This window comes from Diadema antillarum, unplaced genomic scaffold (assembly GCF_040938485.1).
Source record: "Diadema antillarum isolate AM-2024a unplaced genomic scaffold, OU_Dant_1.0 seq00001569_RagTag, whole genome shotgun sequence".
Taxonomy (NCBI): Eukaryota; Metazoa; Echinodermata; class Echinoidea; order Diadematoida; family Diadematidae; genus Diadema; species Diadema antillarum.
The window spans coordinates 230052-246501 of NW_027272290.1; the positions used below are offsets into that span (position 1 = coordinate 230052).

The 16450-nt window shown below is 39.6% G+C and overlaps 1 protein-coding gene across 1 annotated transcript; it reads right to left on the minus strand.

Annotated features, from left to right (window-relative positions):
• Positions 1-1757: 1757 nt before the first annotated feature.
• LOC139710802 (uncharacterized) lies at positions 1758-15482 on the minus strand. The gene is made up of 10 exons (XM_071622709.1): positions 15449-15482; positions 14736-14980; positions 11758-11989; positions 9125-9307; positions 7666-7960; positions 6029-6185; positions 4998-5164; positions 4290-4426; positions 3109-3275; positions 1758-2317 (listed from the first exon to the last, which is right to left on the minus strand). The coding sequence occupies exons 1-10, from the start codon at positions 15480-15482 to the stop codon at positions 2003-2005; spliced, it is 1932 nt and encodes a 643-aa protein (XP_071478810.1). The 3' UTR covers positions 1758-2002.
• Positions 15483-16450: the final 968 nt, after the last annotated feature.

The window sequence follows — 16450 nt, forward strand, 5'->3', positions numbered from 1 at the left end:
TGCGTCGGAAAGCTAGGAAATTGAATGGTAAAATGGGTCTATTGACAATAAAAACAGACGTACCATCCGATACGCCCATAGGCAAAGCATGGTACATATTTGACACGGCTGAATAATGAGTTGGTATATCACAGAAATATAGCATTCAAATCCTTCAAATACCCTCTCCACCCACACCTCTCAAAATATATAATTATATATTTACAGCAAATATTCAACGAAGCACAAAACCTCCCAAAACTACATTGTGCATAGCTTGCTTTTTGTTGGCATATTGAAATTACTGCAGCTTACTTTTACATGAACGTTGAATAAATGCACACAAAGTATTTTACCAATTTTAAGACTCAACATCGAACAGTTTAAGCGCACGTTATTTCAGCAAACAACATTAAATATCAGTTTCAGCATGGCAAAAACCCTAAATAAATAAATAAAAAACAATAATCACTCCACAGAACAGTTAAAGTTACTGAAAAAATGAAGTAAGAACACACACTCAGAGTTTAGATTTCAGCAAGACACAACCACAGTCCCAGAGGTAGATAATGCCATCTTTGCATGAGTAAATAGACAAAAATGGTGAAATGGTATCTAAAATGCATTTAATCAACATCTGATGGCATGTGAAATGGAAACAAAAGGATGGTTGACTTACTATGGTTAAACAAATAAGTGCATAAGTACTGAGTATGCATCAAGACATCAGAGCTAAAACTGACCAATTCATTGCTAGAACGTCACAAAGGAATATAGCCGAAAGATACGCAGTAACTACACATACGTATAGGAAATGCATGATGTCATTGACAAGTGAGTGTCACCGAACGACGAAATTATTTTGAAACAGAGAATGTGAAATAAGAGTGATAAGAGTGATAATGAATTAAAAATAAAAGCTGTCAACGCACTGCCTTCATACCACATGAAACAATATCATTATAATCTGAGATCATACACTGCATTGATGCTTATTTACCTACTTACTCAGTTCAGGTATACAATGATTGGACATATTTGATTAGTTTTAGAGTCCGTATGGATTCTTGAGTACGCTGGAACAGTACTTGACATATTGGTGCGTTCACATGCGTTACTTTAGAAAATAAACACCCTGTAATTGCTGCATAGAAACTTCAAGAGTTTGCATCATCGGAGTACAACAAGAGATATTTTACAAGATGTTTTACCCACCATGTTCCTGTTGATTAAATTGATACCTGAAATGCGCCAGTGGTGCAACATAAATTAGAGAAAGGCTTCTAATGGATGCCCTGGGAAAACAAGACCATAATACTACGTATAAAGGGAGACCCTCGTACACCAAGGTTGGTGGGACCGCAATTGTTTCCTTGTTACACATGAATCCTTGTTGTAAACAATGAGCAGAGGAAGATGAGGAGGATGAGGAGGACCCTACCTGAGCCTTTGCTACAAGAAATATTTTACTGTTTACAGTGGCATGAGATAGGAATCATTGCGTTGAAAAAGTCTGTAAAATCACTCATTGCCAACATACAACAGGCATGAGAAGACCTGGGCCCTGTTTCATAAAGCTGTTCGTAAAGTTACGAACATCTTACGAGTGACTGGTGATCACTTCTGATGTGCTATACTTATCAGAATTTCCATAATTCAGCACAAAAACTGATCACCAGTCGCTCGTAAGTTGTTCGTAACTTTACGAACAGCTTTATGAAACACCCCCCTGGATGGAAACCCAAATCTACTGCGCGCACTGCGCGAACATTTGTGACTCAAAGACAGTATACTAGTCAGACTCAGATGCGCTAATCGCCTAACTCGCCCACCATTCCATCTCCTGGTGCCTGCCCAGCTGAGAGAGGGTGTGGACCTCCACATGATGGAACCCCTTGTGATGTGCTGCTGTCATTGTTACCATGATCATTCTCATTAATATAAGACATCATTTTTGTTACCATCGCTACTATCATAATGTCATCGCTGTGACCATTGTGTGGAGAGGAAGAGCCCCGTAGGACTATTCGTCGTGTAATCCCAGGCATGCTCTAACAAGGCGCCCAATGCACAGGCCTCCTTGCTGGTAGGCGTGGATGATGTTGAAGTTGTTGGACGCGCCCTTGATGTCGCCATAGATCTCATACCGATCATTGTAGAGGATGAAGAGTTCCTCAATGGAGTCATAGACGAAGGAGATGCATTTGTTCCCGGTACACGATATGAGGGCGTCGATGAATTTCGCCAGGCGGAAGAGCAGCATTGTCTCCTGGCAAATCTCCAAACTTTCTCTGACGTCTCGTAGGGCCTCGCCGAGAAGATACAGACCGGTATTGATCTGTAACAGGCGAGATGGAGAACAGGAGGATGATGTGCGGTAATGCTAGCAGACATGAGCTGATGACGTAAACAAAAGGCTTCTATGTTATAGCGAAATTCGGCTTTTTTCAGCTGCGTGTACGATGGAAATGAGTGGGGTCATTCCACGAGGCAGACACCCACAAGTCATATACGGCCCACGAGACCGACATTAAAAATAGGTCCATGAGTCATACAACCCATACAACATACAACTCATACAACGAGTTATACAGTCCGTCTCGTGAGCCTTTTTGGAACTTGTTGGGCTGTGCAACTCGTTGGCCCAATTTACTTGATGTCGAACTCATGGAATTTGTTCACTTAGTGTCAAAGTCGTGTGCTGTATAACTAGTGGGCTGTATGACTTGTGGGCTGTATAACTAGTGGGCTGTATGACTTGTGGGCTGTATGACTTGTGGGTTGTATAACTAGTGGGCTGTATGACTTGTGGGCTGTATGACTTGTGGGTTGTACGACGTGTGGGCTGTATGACTTGTGGGCTATATAACTCGTGGGCTGTATGACTCGTGGGTGTCGGTCTCCTTGACATGCACCCAGATGAACCGCTTGGCGGAGGTCTGCGCTCTCAGTGTTTTTCCAGTTTATTTTTTTCCTACTTATTTTCCAAATCAACGCTGGTTGTTTCAGTGTCCAGGTAATAGCATAACTTCCCCTGTTTCTTCACTGAGATAAAGTACGTCTATCATGTGTGATAATTCCTCCAGTAATGACAGACTCTGTTTTCAATCAGCTAATTTCGTGACTCACCTGTCCCAACTCGAAGGCCTCAAATGACCGGAGGAAGGTGTCGATGGTGAGTTCTCCTTCCTTCACACACTCCTGAATGTTGTCATTCGTGACCCCCAGGCCCTTGTAGATGCCCCGGAAGAGCTGCACCGCCTCACTCTCTTGAGACTGATCGGTGTATGACACCGCTGAGATTTGGGGGGGGGGGGGGGGGTGGGGTGGAGAAAGTAGATCACCATGACTACAAATCTCAAAGGGGGTTGTATAAGACTCCCCATGTCAAAAACATCCTCGTCCGAAGAGTGAATTTTGAAAGTGGCACAGAGGCTGTTGTCACTTTTCTCGCAAAACGGAGTGGGGGAGGGGGGGGGGGGGGTTGAAGAGCACTTGACTTGCCATGCCTCTTTCAGAAGGCAGGAAAAATAATGGCATATATATGTCATTAGCAAGTCAAGGAAATATGGACTTTTCAATAAAGATGACATTTTGTGGAATTCTCTTTATATATATCTCGTTCTAAGCATGTGACATCACAACAAACTGCAGTAGTCTTCTCATCCAGCGATGGAAGCACCTCTTTGAGTATGGCATACAGATCCCACTATACATACTCTCACTAGGGATGATACACACACACACACACACACACACACACACACACCTTCTCCTGTTCCCTTCCCCATCCCCCTAAAAAATATAAAAAAAAATAACACGCCTACAAACATCGACACAACAAACTCAAGGAGGTTCAAAAGGACAATTAGGAAGATACTATACTAGTGCATCACATTAATCTTTGTTTGCAAGGAAACAAAAAATGTTGTCCAAATCAAGGCTGCCGTCGTTTCCTCTTGTTAGTACTTGGTAGATGTGTTAAATCGTCAGCGAGTTTCCGGAAGGATAGGGAGATTTGGCAGTTTTCAAACACTTACACGTAATTGTGTATCTTCTGGACAACTCGACCATGCCTATAGGCAATAGAGCATAATAATGTACAAGTACTATACGACAGATAAAAAGCCAAGAAAACTGGCCTAGAAGTTTTGGCATCTTGAAGCTTCCTTCACCGTGGAAGTCTTTACACTTTTGATTGGCAGTTAGTTTTCTTTTAGAATGTTTCGTACACTTCAAATATCATTATCAGTTTACGTTCTGATAATTTTCTTGTCTCGGGCTTCCTGGAGTACACATAGTACACATACTTGTATCAATGATGCTGATGTAGTTCTTGTTGACAAGGTAGCGTACATCGTAAAGTCCATTTGGAAGAAACGCAGTCATGCTCACGTCTCCAACAGGGACGGCCTCTTCACCCGGATCCAAACCTCCCTGAACGTATCTGCGATGGGCATACATGACATTGCCAACAGTGACATCATCATAAGTGTAATGTATTCAGCTAATATGTAGAATATGGGAGGGTGATATTATATGATACAGCCTACATGCAAGGTTTGGAGTTGAACCAACGATCTCCTGATTACAAGGCAGGCATCGTATTGACTACTTCTTTAACTCACAGTATGAACAAAGAAAACGTGGTCAGCAGAAGAAAAAAAATATGGCAGAAAAGAGATTGACAGAATCATAGAAATATCAGATGACTATTTGCAAACACCGAGGTTGCAACCAATTTCAAACAAGTAAGGTCTTGATGATAACAAGCTTGATTAGTGACAAGTGACAAGTATTTTCCATCATCCAGAAAGTGGAAAAATGATTAATCCAACCTCAGGAGCAACAGCTGTAATGGATTGATGGATAAAACTGCAGATTCTATGTCTTGCGTTTACTGGTAGCAGCCCGTTGTGTTCGTGTCCTAGTTCTCTTGAGGGAACTTCAAGCCTTTCTCATAAGTGCTCCTCGGTGACGATGGTCAAGAAAAGTCAAAACCGCGCACAAAAACTCACCTGTAGTCAACATACTGGTCATTCTTGGCACCGCGTGGAAAGATGGCTACCCAATCCTTTATCATGACCTGGTCAGCAGACACTGACCACGAGACGGTGAGGCTGTCTCCCCATGGCACCGAGCGTGGTGAGGCCTCGATGGATCGAGGAGGCTGAATCGTGATGATCTGGAAACATTTCACACATTTTTGTCATTTCTCCATCTGATTTTAAATTTTTCTCATGCCTCGCACTTTCTTCATTTCCATAGAGTCCCAATTAATTTCCTACATTATAGAAATACCCCCCCCCCCAAAAAAAAAACACCCCCGAACATAGGTGCCGAAAAACCGAAAAATTGAAAAACAAAAGTGGGTAGCATGTACTTCCGAGGTGCTTCTCAGATGACGTCATATTCACACAACTGATGCTACCATTTCGACACAACCATATTCTTTACATTCATTAATACTATGCTATCATTACTAATTTCACTTTCAAGCTTTTTATTTCCAAACCTTTTAGCCCTCCATGGGCTATTTTGTTGTCTCAATGTCAACATTTTACAACCAATAATCTTCAGCCATAAATCCCCATAATCCCATTTTTTAACATTTGTATAGTCGTATACACAAACAAATGTTGGAGTAAACTGCACCCAATACAGAATAAATGTATCTCTCATCTGCAAGATAGTCAGTGTTTTTTTCTTCATAAATTCAAGCCTAGGAACTTTGTTGTTTAACTTGCAGAGTAACCAAAATGTTGTTGCTTAATCAAAATCACAACACAGCGTCATTTGTCTTCTCTTTAAAACCAAACACAATATTTTTCTACACTAAATTTAATCTGTGCTCTAGAACCTTCATATATCAATTTTCCTGTTTCATTCCAGATTTACTTACTAATCTCATATTCATAAAAAGAGTTCAAAATAATTTTCAATTTCATGAAAATTGATTGTTTTGTTTTTATTTACGCCGAAATCTTTGAACGCGATAGCGCCTTTCTGGCTCTCAGCTGACGGTATGCGAACATTTTGGTGATGTTACCTGACCGGAAGCATTGAGTGCATATGCTTCCCACCATCCCTTGTCATCGACCATGAAGTATGGAAGCGATGCAATGGCTCCAAGGCTGGTGTCATGGGGAAGTATCTCCCATGCTTGAAATGGCGCACCTCGTTTCATTTGCCACCCCTTCCACAATCTGCCACACAAAAAGAAAATAAAATGTTTTAGAGTAACATTAAGCCCTGATTTTAATCATACTTCTATGTGCCAGTAAATTTTAATCGTCAAGAAAACTTCCAAATACGTTTGTTTCAGGAGTTACATGACAAAATCATATTAAGTGTGTCTCTTCTTCAACGAGGAAAGTGATTGGAATCATATTTAGAATTAGACAACTTGTGCCTGGACACATCTTACAATCTACACCCTTATCCCTTCGTGCATGACTAATTGACTGAAAATTTGGGGATGTTTAACATACCATTCATAATTTATACAATCTATACAATATTAGTAGAACACATTAGTGAAAGTTTAAGTAAAACCGGACGATCCGTACAGAAGTTATGACCTTTTGAAGTTTCAGTTCTACAATCGCTAGATGTGAAGACTACTAGAGCTTGTGATGTCATATGTGTAGAACGATATATAGAAAATAAAGAAATTCAACATATTTTTACTTTCTCTCATAATAAAAGAGCTAATGACTTGCCTTCTTTAGAAGCCAGGAGGAGTTATATTATCCTTAACATGTGTCAGTTACAAGTTAAGGGAACGTGTAGGCCTACTTTTTCCAAAAAAAAAATGAAGTTTGTGGAATTCTCTTGTTATTTTAGTTATGATATTGTTCAACGCATGTAACATCATCAAACTGTAGTAGTCTTCCTATACAGCAGTGACTTTATAGAAACTTTAATTCATAATTGATGAATTGATAATTGATGGCAGGAAAATGTCCCAAGGTCATCATCAAAAACGAATCGAAGTTCCTGCTCCCATAAAGTCGGTCCCCTCACTTTGAAAAACATAGTGCCTCCCCTGGTGACAACATTGGCTTCAACGAGCAAAGCTTATACACTGTAAAAACATCGGTGTTAGATTTAACACCACGGGTGTTAAATCTAACACCGATCAAACTTCAATAAAGGACCACACCCACAGGTGTTGAAAATGCACTGTGATGGTGTTGAAAAGTGTTCACCTGACACTTCGTGGTGTTAATTTGACACTGTACCTGGTGTTATTTTGACACTGTACTGGTGTTAATTAAAAAATGACACCACATGGTGTTGATTTGATATTTGTTGGTGTTAATATCAATGGTTTAACACCCGTCCAGCTTCAATAAGAGACCTCACCAACTGGTGTTACTTTGGTGTAAATTTATTTTTACATTTTTTCAAAAATCTAGTATTTTATTGTAAAATTCTTGATCTTGTTTAAATTAAAAATCAACAAGAAGTGCAGTTACTAAGAAACGCTTCAAAAAACAGTTTAAAATTTGGAAATGACACCCGGAGGTGTTAATTTAACACCATAAATGAGCACCGAAAATTTAACACCAGCTCGGTGTTCACTATTTAACACCGGACTTTTTGCAGTGTATGCACAGCGATAAATCAGAATAACACCCTCCCTCTCCCCACTAAATTTTATAAATGATTTAAAATACTTACTGTCCTGACTGGTCAACGATGAAAGCCTCAACGCCAAAGTGAACATTGCGACTCATTATCAAGTTATTCTTGACCCCTGCCTCTGCGAATGGGGTCTCTCCCCCGACTTGGTACCATGAGCCCCATGTGCAGTAGCTCCAGTAAGGAATGTCCCAACTGACACACGTTATCTGGCCTGATTCGTGGACGATGCCATCCTTGCCCATGCCACTGACCATCAGCTTCCCGTTGAAAGTGTCGTACCCCATCACATGAGCAGCCGGTCTCATGTCGGTGGAAAATGTCGGGGCATTTGCTGGTATTTGTTTTTTTTTTTTGTTTGTTTTTTTTTGTTTTGTTTTGTTTTTTTTTTTTTTTTGCAATTTAGGGTGACAAACAAAAATAGACAAAGAAGGGATGAATTAGGGTAAGGCGAAACAAATCAAGCCTTACTATTTAGCCGACCACACATCCTACTGTAAAAAAAAACTGGTCAAGTTTCTGGAGTGGTTGAATCGTAAAGATCTGTTGACACTGAGTTATAAGATTTCCGGAAATACTGCACTGTGAGCTTTATCCTATTGTGCACTTAAAGGACAAGTTCACCTTCAGAGACATGTGGGTTGAGTGAATGCAGCAATATTAGGAGAACACATCAGTGAGAGTTGAGCAAAATCGGACAATCCGTCAAAAAGTTATGAATTTTTGAAGTTTCTGCTCAGTCACGGCTGGATGAAAAGACTACTATAGATTGGATGTCACATGAGTACAACGATATAAAGAAAGAATAAAGAAAATTCAACATATTTCCATTTTCTCGCATAACAAAAGAACACTCGACTTCTCTCTTTCAGAAGGCAGGGGGAATAATATTACCCATAACATACGTCAGTAGCAAGTCGAAGAAATGTGCACTTTATTCAAAAAGTACAGTATTGTGAAATTCTCTTTTTATTTTCCTTATACAGTTGTACGCATGTGACATCATACACTGTAGTAGTCTTCTCTTCCAGCAGTGACTGCGCAGATACTTAAAATATTCGTAACTTTTGAACGGATTGTCCAATTTTCCTCAAACTTTCACTGATGTGTTATCCTAATACTGCTGCATTCTCTAAATCCTCATGTATATGAAGGTGGACTTGTCCTTTAACTATACGCTACATGTATGACTTCACTTTTTAGGGGATACGGAATCTTGGGAGGGAGACATAATCATGTCACTTAAATGAGTTCAATCACCATTTTGACGGAATTCATATGAATCAGTGAAATTAGCAGAGTCAATGATTCCTTATTCTTTTGACTGAATTTAAAAAGAAGTATTACTATTTTGATTGGTTTTCCTCCACTTTCATTAATTGCAAGTGAATTGGAACATATAAGTGCAGTTTTCCTTTAAGAGGTTATGCATGTTATTAATTTGATTGGATGATTCCATCATGAAGTTATATAGAGCTACTGATTATTGAGGTCTTACCCATGGGTGTCCAGTCGGCAAAGCTTTCATCATTGTGTTGCCATGTCCTGTGCATCTTGCCTTCCGTAGAGAGCATGAAACCCTCGTACTTGCCCGTGAAGGGGTTTAGGACGAACGTGGCATCGGTGCCGAGGATGGTAGAGCCAGCCAGGAGATCCCAGGAGCCTAAGCTTTGAGCGCTTCCTGCAAGATACAATACCATCACTGCATCTTGCAAACAAACCTGTAACGGCTAGAGGTCAACAATCTTTTTCCACATGTTCATACCAATAACTGATTAAATAGCAACCTATTAGTTTGTGGTTTCATGGCGTCATATAGCCGAGGGTTGGGATCTCGGAACTTGTATGGGACTAATTTATTTTGATCAAGGCAGAGGAAATAAACTCCATGGAGATATAAAGAACTTGTAAAATAATTGTTGTTTGCGGGTAATCTGTTTGTAACCTCAAAAGCTGGCTCTAAATCTGGACATAAAATTACTAATTCACTTTATCCCACCTTGGTTGCCTATACCTTTCATACCATACTCTTTACAGAATAATCAATCCCAAAGTTACAAAGAGGTTAATTTACAACACAATGCAGATTTGAATTATTTGATTCATTTTCAACTAGAAATGTCGCAACGAGAATGAAATGTCTCCGCCATATCGCATGGTTCTCCCAATATGTCTATAGTAAGTCTTGACAATGTGAGACTACAGTTTCTCATGATTTGTAAAAAAAAATAGAATGAAATGTGTTAAATGTGTTAAGTATTTACATTTCTTGAAGCAGGTTTCATTTGGATGGCTAAATTGTTCGGAATGCAAGTATTTGGGAATTAGAGCATTTTCACTTGAACTTTGACCCTTACCCTTTTACCTCATGGCCCACAACCTATTTCAAATAATCACTAACTGGTAACATTAAATTTTGACAATACTTCAAGCTTTTTTTTCATAATACGGATTTTTGGGGGACATTTAAACATTTTTACATGACCTCTGACTCCATGGCCTAAATCTTTCCCAACAGAATCATTGTGAAGAATGCATCGTTATACCTAGATTGAGTGTATGCCTTGAGTAATCTTCGAGGTACGGAGAAAATAGTGTAATTCAGCATTAAATAGTAGAATCTTAGCATTTGACCTTTGACCGTTGACCTTTGAGGCCTTGACCCCAAAATTCCCAAGAGAATCATTGTCAGGCAGTACATGCATTTGTACTAAATTTCATGAAGATAATCTAGAGTCATTTTTGAGATATGGAGAAAAAGTAAAAATGTAGCATTTTCACTTGAGCTTTGAGCTTTGACCTTTCCCTGGAGCACCTTTATAATACATGGATACACTAAGTTTAAAGGAAATGCCTACATGCACATTATGGGGAAATAATGAAATTTTAAGAATTAAAATTGACCTTTGACCCTTGACCCTGAGCATGTGCACCCAAAAATTGATAGACACAACTTTATCCGCTCATACATACACACATAATATGCCAAGCTTCACTTTGATACCTCAAACGGTTCTTAAGTTACGCTGTCCACAAAATCAATAACTGACGGACAGACGGAAAGCGGACGGAAGGATGGACTGACGGACAGACAACCCGAAAACATAATGTCTCCGTCGACACTTTATGGCGGAGGCATAAACATTGTAATGGTAGGTGGTTGACTGGGAGTGTAGTATGGATGTACTGGAAAATATGGTTTGACAATGGCTATTGACAGAATGGGATTAAGAGAGAAAGAGAGAGAGAGAAAGAATTCTAAGGTAATTGTTTGTCATGGTGTTTGCATTTATTCAAGTCTGAATTATTCACTGAATGTAAACCTTAAAGGGACCGTATAGTTTTGGCTTCCGGTTTCTTATATTTTTGAGTGAGATGATGAGAAACTTCTTTTGAATTTTGAAAGTGCATGCATGTAATTCCACGAGCAATTCGACGTTTATATGATGAAAATTCGTTTAGAACTGGCTGAAATACCCAAAATAGGGCAATCCTAATGAAAGGTGTGACCCACCTTCTATCACGACCGCTTTGTTTTACTTTGTGTTTGGATGTCTCAGCCTTTCAAAAACTGATACTTGTCAAATAAACTTTGAATTCCTCTTAGAGTGCTATGCTCTGTACTATTTCATAGGTGGTTTCTTGGTATCTCGCAAAAAGTTTAAAACCCAATCCTCACCTACACCAATACTACAACACTCCTTTACATGTATTCTGTCTCAGGAAGCCTGTATGATAATCTCGTAGTGTGTTAAACTTTGGGGAAGGGGGAAGGATAGAATAAGTGATTAATTGGGCGACACTGGAATTGATTTAAACTTGCACGAAAGAACGATATCAGCTCTCTTCAAAGTCAGTAATATTACTGTATTCTTCGTCTGCTATAAAATTAAACACAACTACAATGTTAGTCACCAATTTAATTGATGTTTAACGGATGACACCAAGAGTTCTTCACAATCTCTTTTTTTTTCTTATTCCATCAAATTTTGAAGTATGACTAATTATTAATCTGTTTTGCAAGAAGCACTGCCCATCGTATTCTTCATTAGATAGCTGGGTATTACTCTTTGTGGTTAATGTACACTGTATTATCCTACACTAATGGATAAACACGAATAATGTTCTAACCTCGGTAGAGGTTACACCAGTAGAGCCTTGATTCACTGGTGCTCAGCGATCTAGCAAACACCATGAGAATCTTCCCGTACCACACGGCTGAGACAGAGTCCACCAGTGGACCCTTGGCGCTCTCTGCGGGTAGCATGTTGGTTCCGATTCGGGCCCAGGGACTGAAATTGAGAAAGTTCTGCAAACTTTGCGTGGAGGAGTAGACCTGGCCATCTGCTGCCTGCATGAATATCTTTTTTTTTTTGACAAATAAGATACAAATTATACAAATTACAACATGTCTTTTTTTATTCTACTCCCAACAATCCCCAATAAACTTTTCTTTGAACTTTGAACTTTTCTCCAGATTTCGGACTGGGACCAATTTACGTATGGGCATATGAGGGTATTTGAACAGAAGAAAGCATGACAATTCAGTATAAAAAATCACTTTCCACTTACACCTTGATTTAACCCTGAAACGACCATCACCTTAAAACTCTAATGACATCGTATATTAGACGTGTTAGACACATTGTTGCCGGGACTGGAAGAGTTAACATAGTCATAACACACCGTAGTAACTCTTCTTCTTTTTGTTAAGGGGGAGTGGCCAACTTTCTCCCCAAAGGTGACAGCTCGGGGGGGGGGGGGGGGGGTAGGGGGTAAAGGGAAAAATTCAATCCAAATATAAGTTGTTTTGATAAGAAAGAGTAAAATATTACGAGTTCAACTGTTAGATTTTGATCGAAATCGGACGAAAAATAAGGAAGTTATGACATTTTTAAAGGGATCGTATAGTTTTGGTTGAGACTAAATTTCAGGGTTTCCAACATGTTTTGGTCAGATAATGAGAAACCTCTGATGAAATATGAATGAGCATGTAATTCCAAGAGTAATTCAACATTTATTTGATGAAAATTGGCTTTGAAATTGCTGAGATATCCAAAATATAGTAATCCTAATAAAAGGTGGGACCCACCTTATATTACGATTGCTTTGATTTACTTTGTTTTTGCATATCTCAGTGATTCCAAAACCAATTTTCGTCAAATAAACTTTGAATTCCTCTTAGAAAGGTATGCTCTGTACTATTTCTTAAGTGTTTTCTCGGTATTTCGCAAAAAAGTTAAAAGTCCAATCCTCATCTCCACCAATACTGTACCATCCCTTTAAGTTTCGCTAATTTTTCAGGAAACGGTTCTTGAACGGTCAATAATTAATTATGAATATGCAAATAGCAAAGTGAGCAAGTCATCCCCTCACAACTTGCCATGTAGTTCGTACATAGAATTCTGAAATTTCCCGTTTTTCATTCAAACGTAATTATGCCCGAGTCTCAAATCCCGATATATGTAAATTATCACTTTTCTGGGGTTATTCAACCAGGAATAACATCATGTTCCACACTTCAATGACAGTATTGGAAACATTGAATTTACGTCATTTTTCTGTACACGATCAATGTAAAAGTGTGAATAAGTTATGACATATTATGGCCAGCTCACTCATTTGCATATTCATATCCACTGTACGAAAACTGTTTTGCAGAAATTAACAAAACTTCAAAATGTCATAATTTCCTTATTTTCATCTGATTTCAGTCAAATTTGTACCGGTAAGATTTTACTTTTTTTCAGGCGGACTTACATTTGGACTAGATTTCCCTGTTTAAACTCCCTACACCCCCCCCCATCCGCCACTGCAAGACATCCTATAGCTGTTCCTGATCAGCCAGTAGAATTGGATGCCCTTGATGCACTGTTAAATGTGTGTTACCAAAGTTAATCATTGAAGCTGATAGCAGTGGCGTAGCCAGGATTTGATCCTAGGGGCGTAGGGTGAGGGAGTGGTGTCTCCCTCCCGCAGTTAGAACTTTTTGCACTTTGATGTTGATGCGTGTTTGGCATTTTTTTTTTTTTTGACTTGAAACAACCCTCTGGTTAAGTACTTAGGCAGCAGTATTTTAACGTAAATCAATAATATTTTCAACAATATGCCTACAAGGACCTAATTTGAATAAATTAATTTTCATAGAATTTATTCTTACAATTAATATCACGAAAACTTCGTGTTTAACAATCAAACAGAAAGAGCATGAACACGAATTTCCATTGGTGACGGTGGGGGGGGGGGGGGTGGGGGCACGGTATAGGCGACATAATTAAACCCTCACAAAAAAGGGGAATATCAACCAAAAAGGCATGTACCTATACTCGAGTATTATGGCCGCAAGCAGGATTTTATGGGGGGTGCGCAATGTGTTAAAAAAAAAAGTTTGACTTAGAAAGTCTGGATATTGGACAGAAATGTCCAATTTTCAAACTTTTTAATCTAGCCAATTTTAATGCAGGAAGGAACAGCATGAAAGATAGAGAGAAGGAGTAAAATCACGCCAGGACATAATACTGTATGTCCATGCATGCTATTTGTCCAGCGCACGTTTTTTTATCTTCTTATTAAAAACATGCAATTGATCAATTAATATCGGCCCAAATATTGCAATTATTGTCTGGCGTACTTCGATCCGCTTTCATGATGGAAGGGGATGGGGTGGGGTGGCGAAACTTGGAAGATCATTTTCAGACCTGAAATTCAGCGATATGGTGCAGACTTCTGGTGAAATACTAAAAACATTGGTGTGTGTGTGTTTTTCAGCAAAACAGTATATGGAATATAAATAGGGCCTATTTAGGGAAATGTTCATGGCTAAATCTGATAGACTCCTCCTGATTAAATTAAAGAGAGTGTTTAACCCCTTGGAGTCCGAGATATCATGAATTCCCATTAACCGATACCATTAACATGACAAACCCACTTTCTGCATTTTACGGATTAATGTATAGCTAACAATATTTTGTTGATCATTGTGACATGTGTCCCCAGTAATGCAGGCTTATATAGTATGTTGTATACGAAGGGAAAACAAACATACAAACAAACAAAAACACATCGTACTCTACACTGAGCTTTTGAAAATTACAGCCAAAAATATTTACCTGCGTTTGATTTAGCTCTGAGTAGACGCAAACAGGATTGGACAGCAACTGGTTTTGCGGCGGCGCACCGATGTTTGTCCATTGGCTCCAGGCGGCGTTGGGCGAGTCGGAGTTTCGGTAGGATACCTGCACGACAGCATCAGCCGCCGTATTTTGTGCAGTGTCGTAAGCAATTGTTCGAACAGCAAGAGTGAGATCGGCATTTCCGATCCTATTTTTCACGACACAAAGACGGTTGGCCCCTACTAAGGGGTGTTGGACAGTATACACGAAGAAGAAGAAGCAAAGGGAAAGTCCTATGAGAAGACACACGAAGGTGCAAGCTAGAACTGCTACAGAAGAGCGAGACATTATTTTCGAATAGGCCCTCGGACTGTAGATCAGAAGATCTGTCTGTTATATCGTTGGGGATAATATGTTCCGCGGAGACTACGTCTGGCTTCACAGAATCCCTCTCCTATAAAACCGTAAAAGTATTTTTACAAGATATTATAACACACCTCCGGACATCAGAAGGATTTTTCTGCCTAGCTCCACTATAGACGGAAAGATCAGTCCGTAATCATTGTAGGGGATCGGATATGTTCCACGGCGACTACGACTGACTTCACGGAATCCCTCTGGAGGTTAACCGTTAAAGTCAAGAATTGACAACAACATCTCCGAACAGACGGATTTTTTCTGTCTAGATCTGTTACGTACTTGCGCTTCACCTGGCTGGGGATGCACGGAGAATCCACCACCCATGTAACTGTCGATGCGAGAGAGAAGCTGATTGCGACATCTTTTCAGTCACGCGATCGTGGTTAGTCAACGTGTTACAAGCATAGAGATATTAGTATACATCTCTATGGTTACAAGACAGTGTAATCGTGGAAATCCCCGGCCCTGCAACCCATGAGTAGTCTGGCTTCCAGACCGTCTGCTCGTAATAATTTTCTCCCTACAATATCAACGCCCTCTAACGACAAAAGAAGTACATGTAGAACGTTGGGTGGTAGAAGGCTTAACAGTGCACCACGTATTCTCTCTAGGGTATTTGGCCCTGAAAAGGGCCTACCCAGTCCCAGGACTGTGATGGGCAGGCCCTGAACCAAACACATACCCTAGAAAGAATACATGGTGCACCTTAAGCCTTCTCCCACCCTACATGTAGCAGGTTCAGCTGGGTGATCATGCAAAGGCGGCGATTGCGTCGGAGGCAGGAGTACATTTGGCAAAGGGTCTGGAAACCAGACTACCGATGGTAAGCGTCTGTATCAGCAAATTGAAGAGCTTTGCAAGCTCGATGATATGCAGGAGAAACTCTGTTTATCGAGTGAAAAACTATGTTTATCAGTATGAATTTAATTTTTCACGTGATTTACAGAGTTTATCGATAAACTTAGTTTTTCGCTCGATAAACAGTTTTTCGTTAAGCATAATTTTTCGCTTCGTAAACTAAGTTTATCGCTTGATAAACAGAGTTTTTCGATAAACTTTATAGAGAAACTATGTTTAACGGTAAACTCTGTTTATCGAGTAAAAACTAAGTTTATCGATAATCATGGTTATCATAGCTCTGCATAAAGGGGCGCTTGTACGGAATTAACAGGATTAGGACGTGGAACTCGGCTGGCTGAAGAGTTAAAGTAAATAAATAAACATCCCGCAAGTAAACCAAAAGTGAACTTTGTCACTTTATCATTGGCTCAGTCTCATAGATGAAGTTCGGT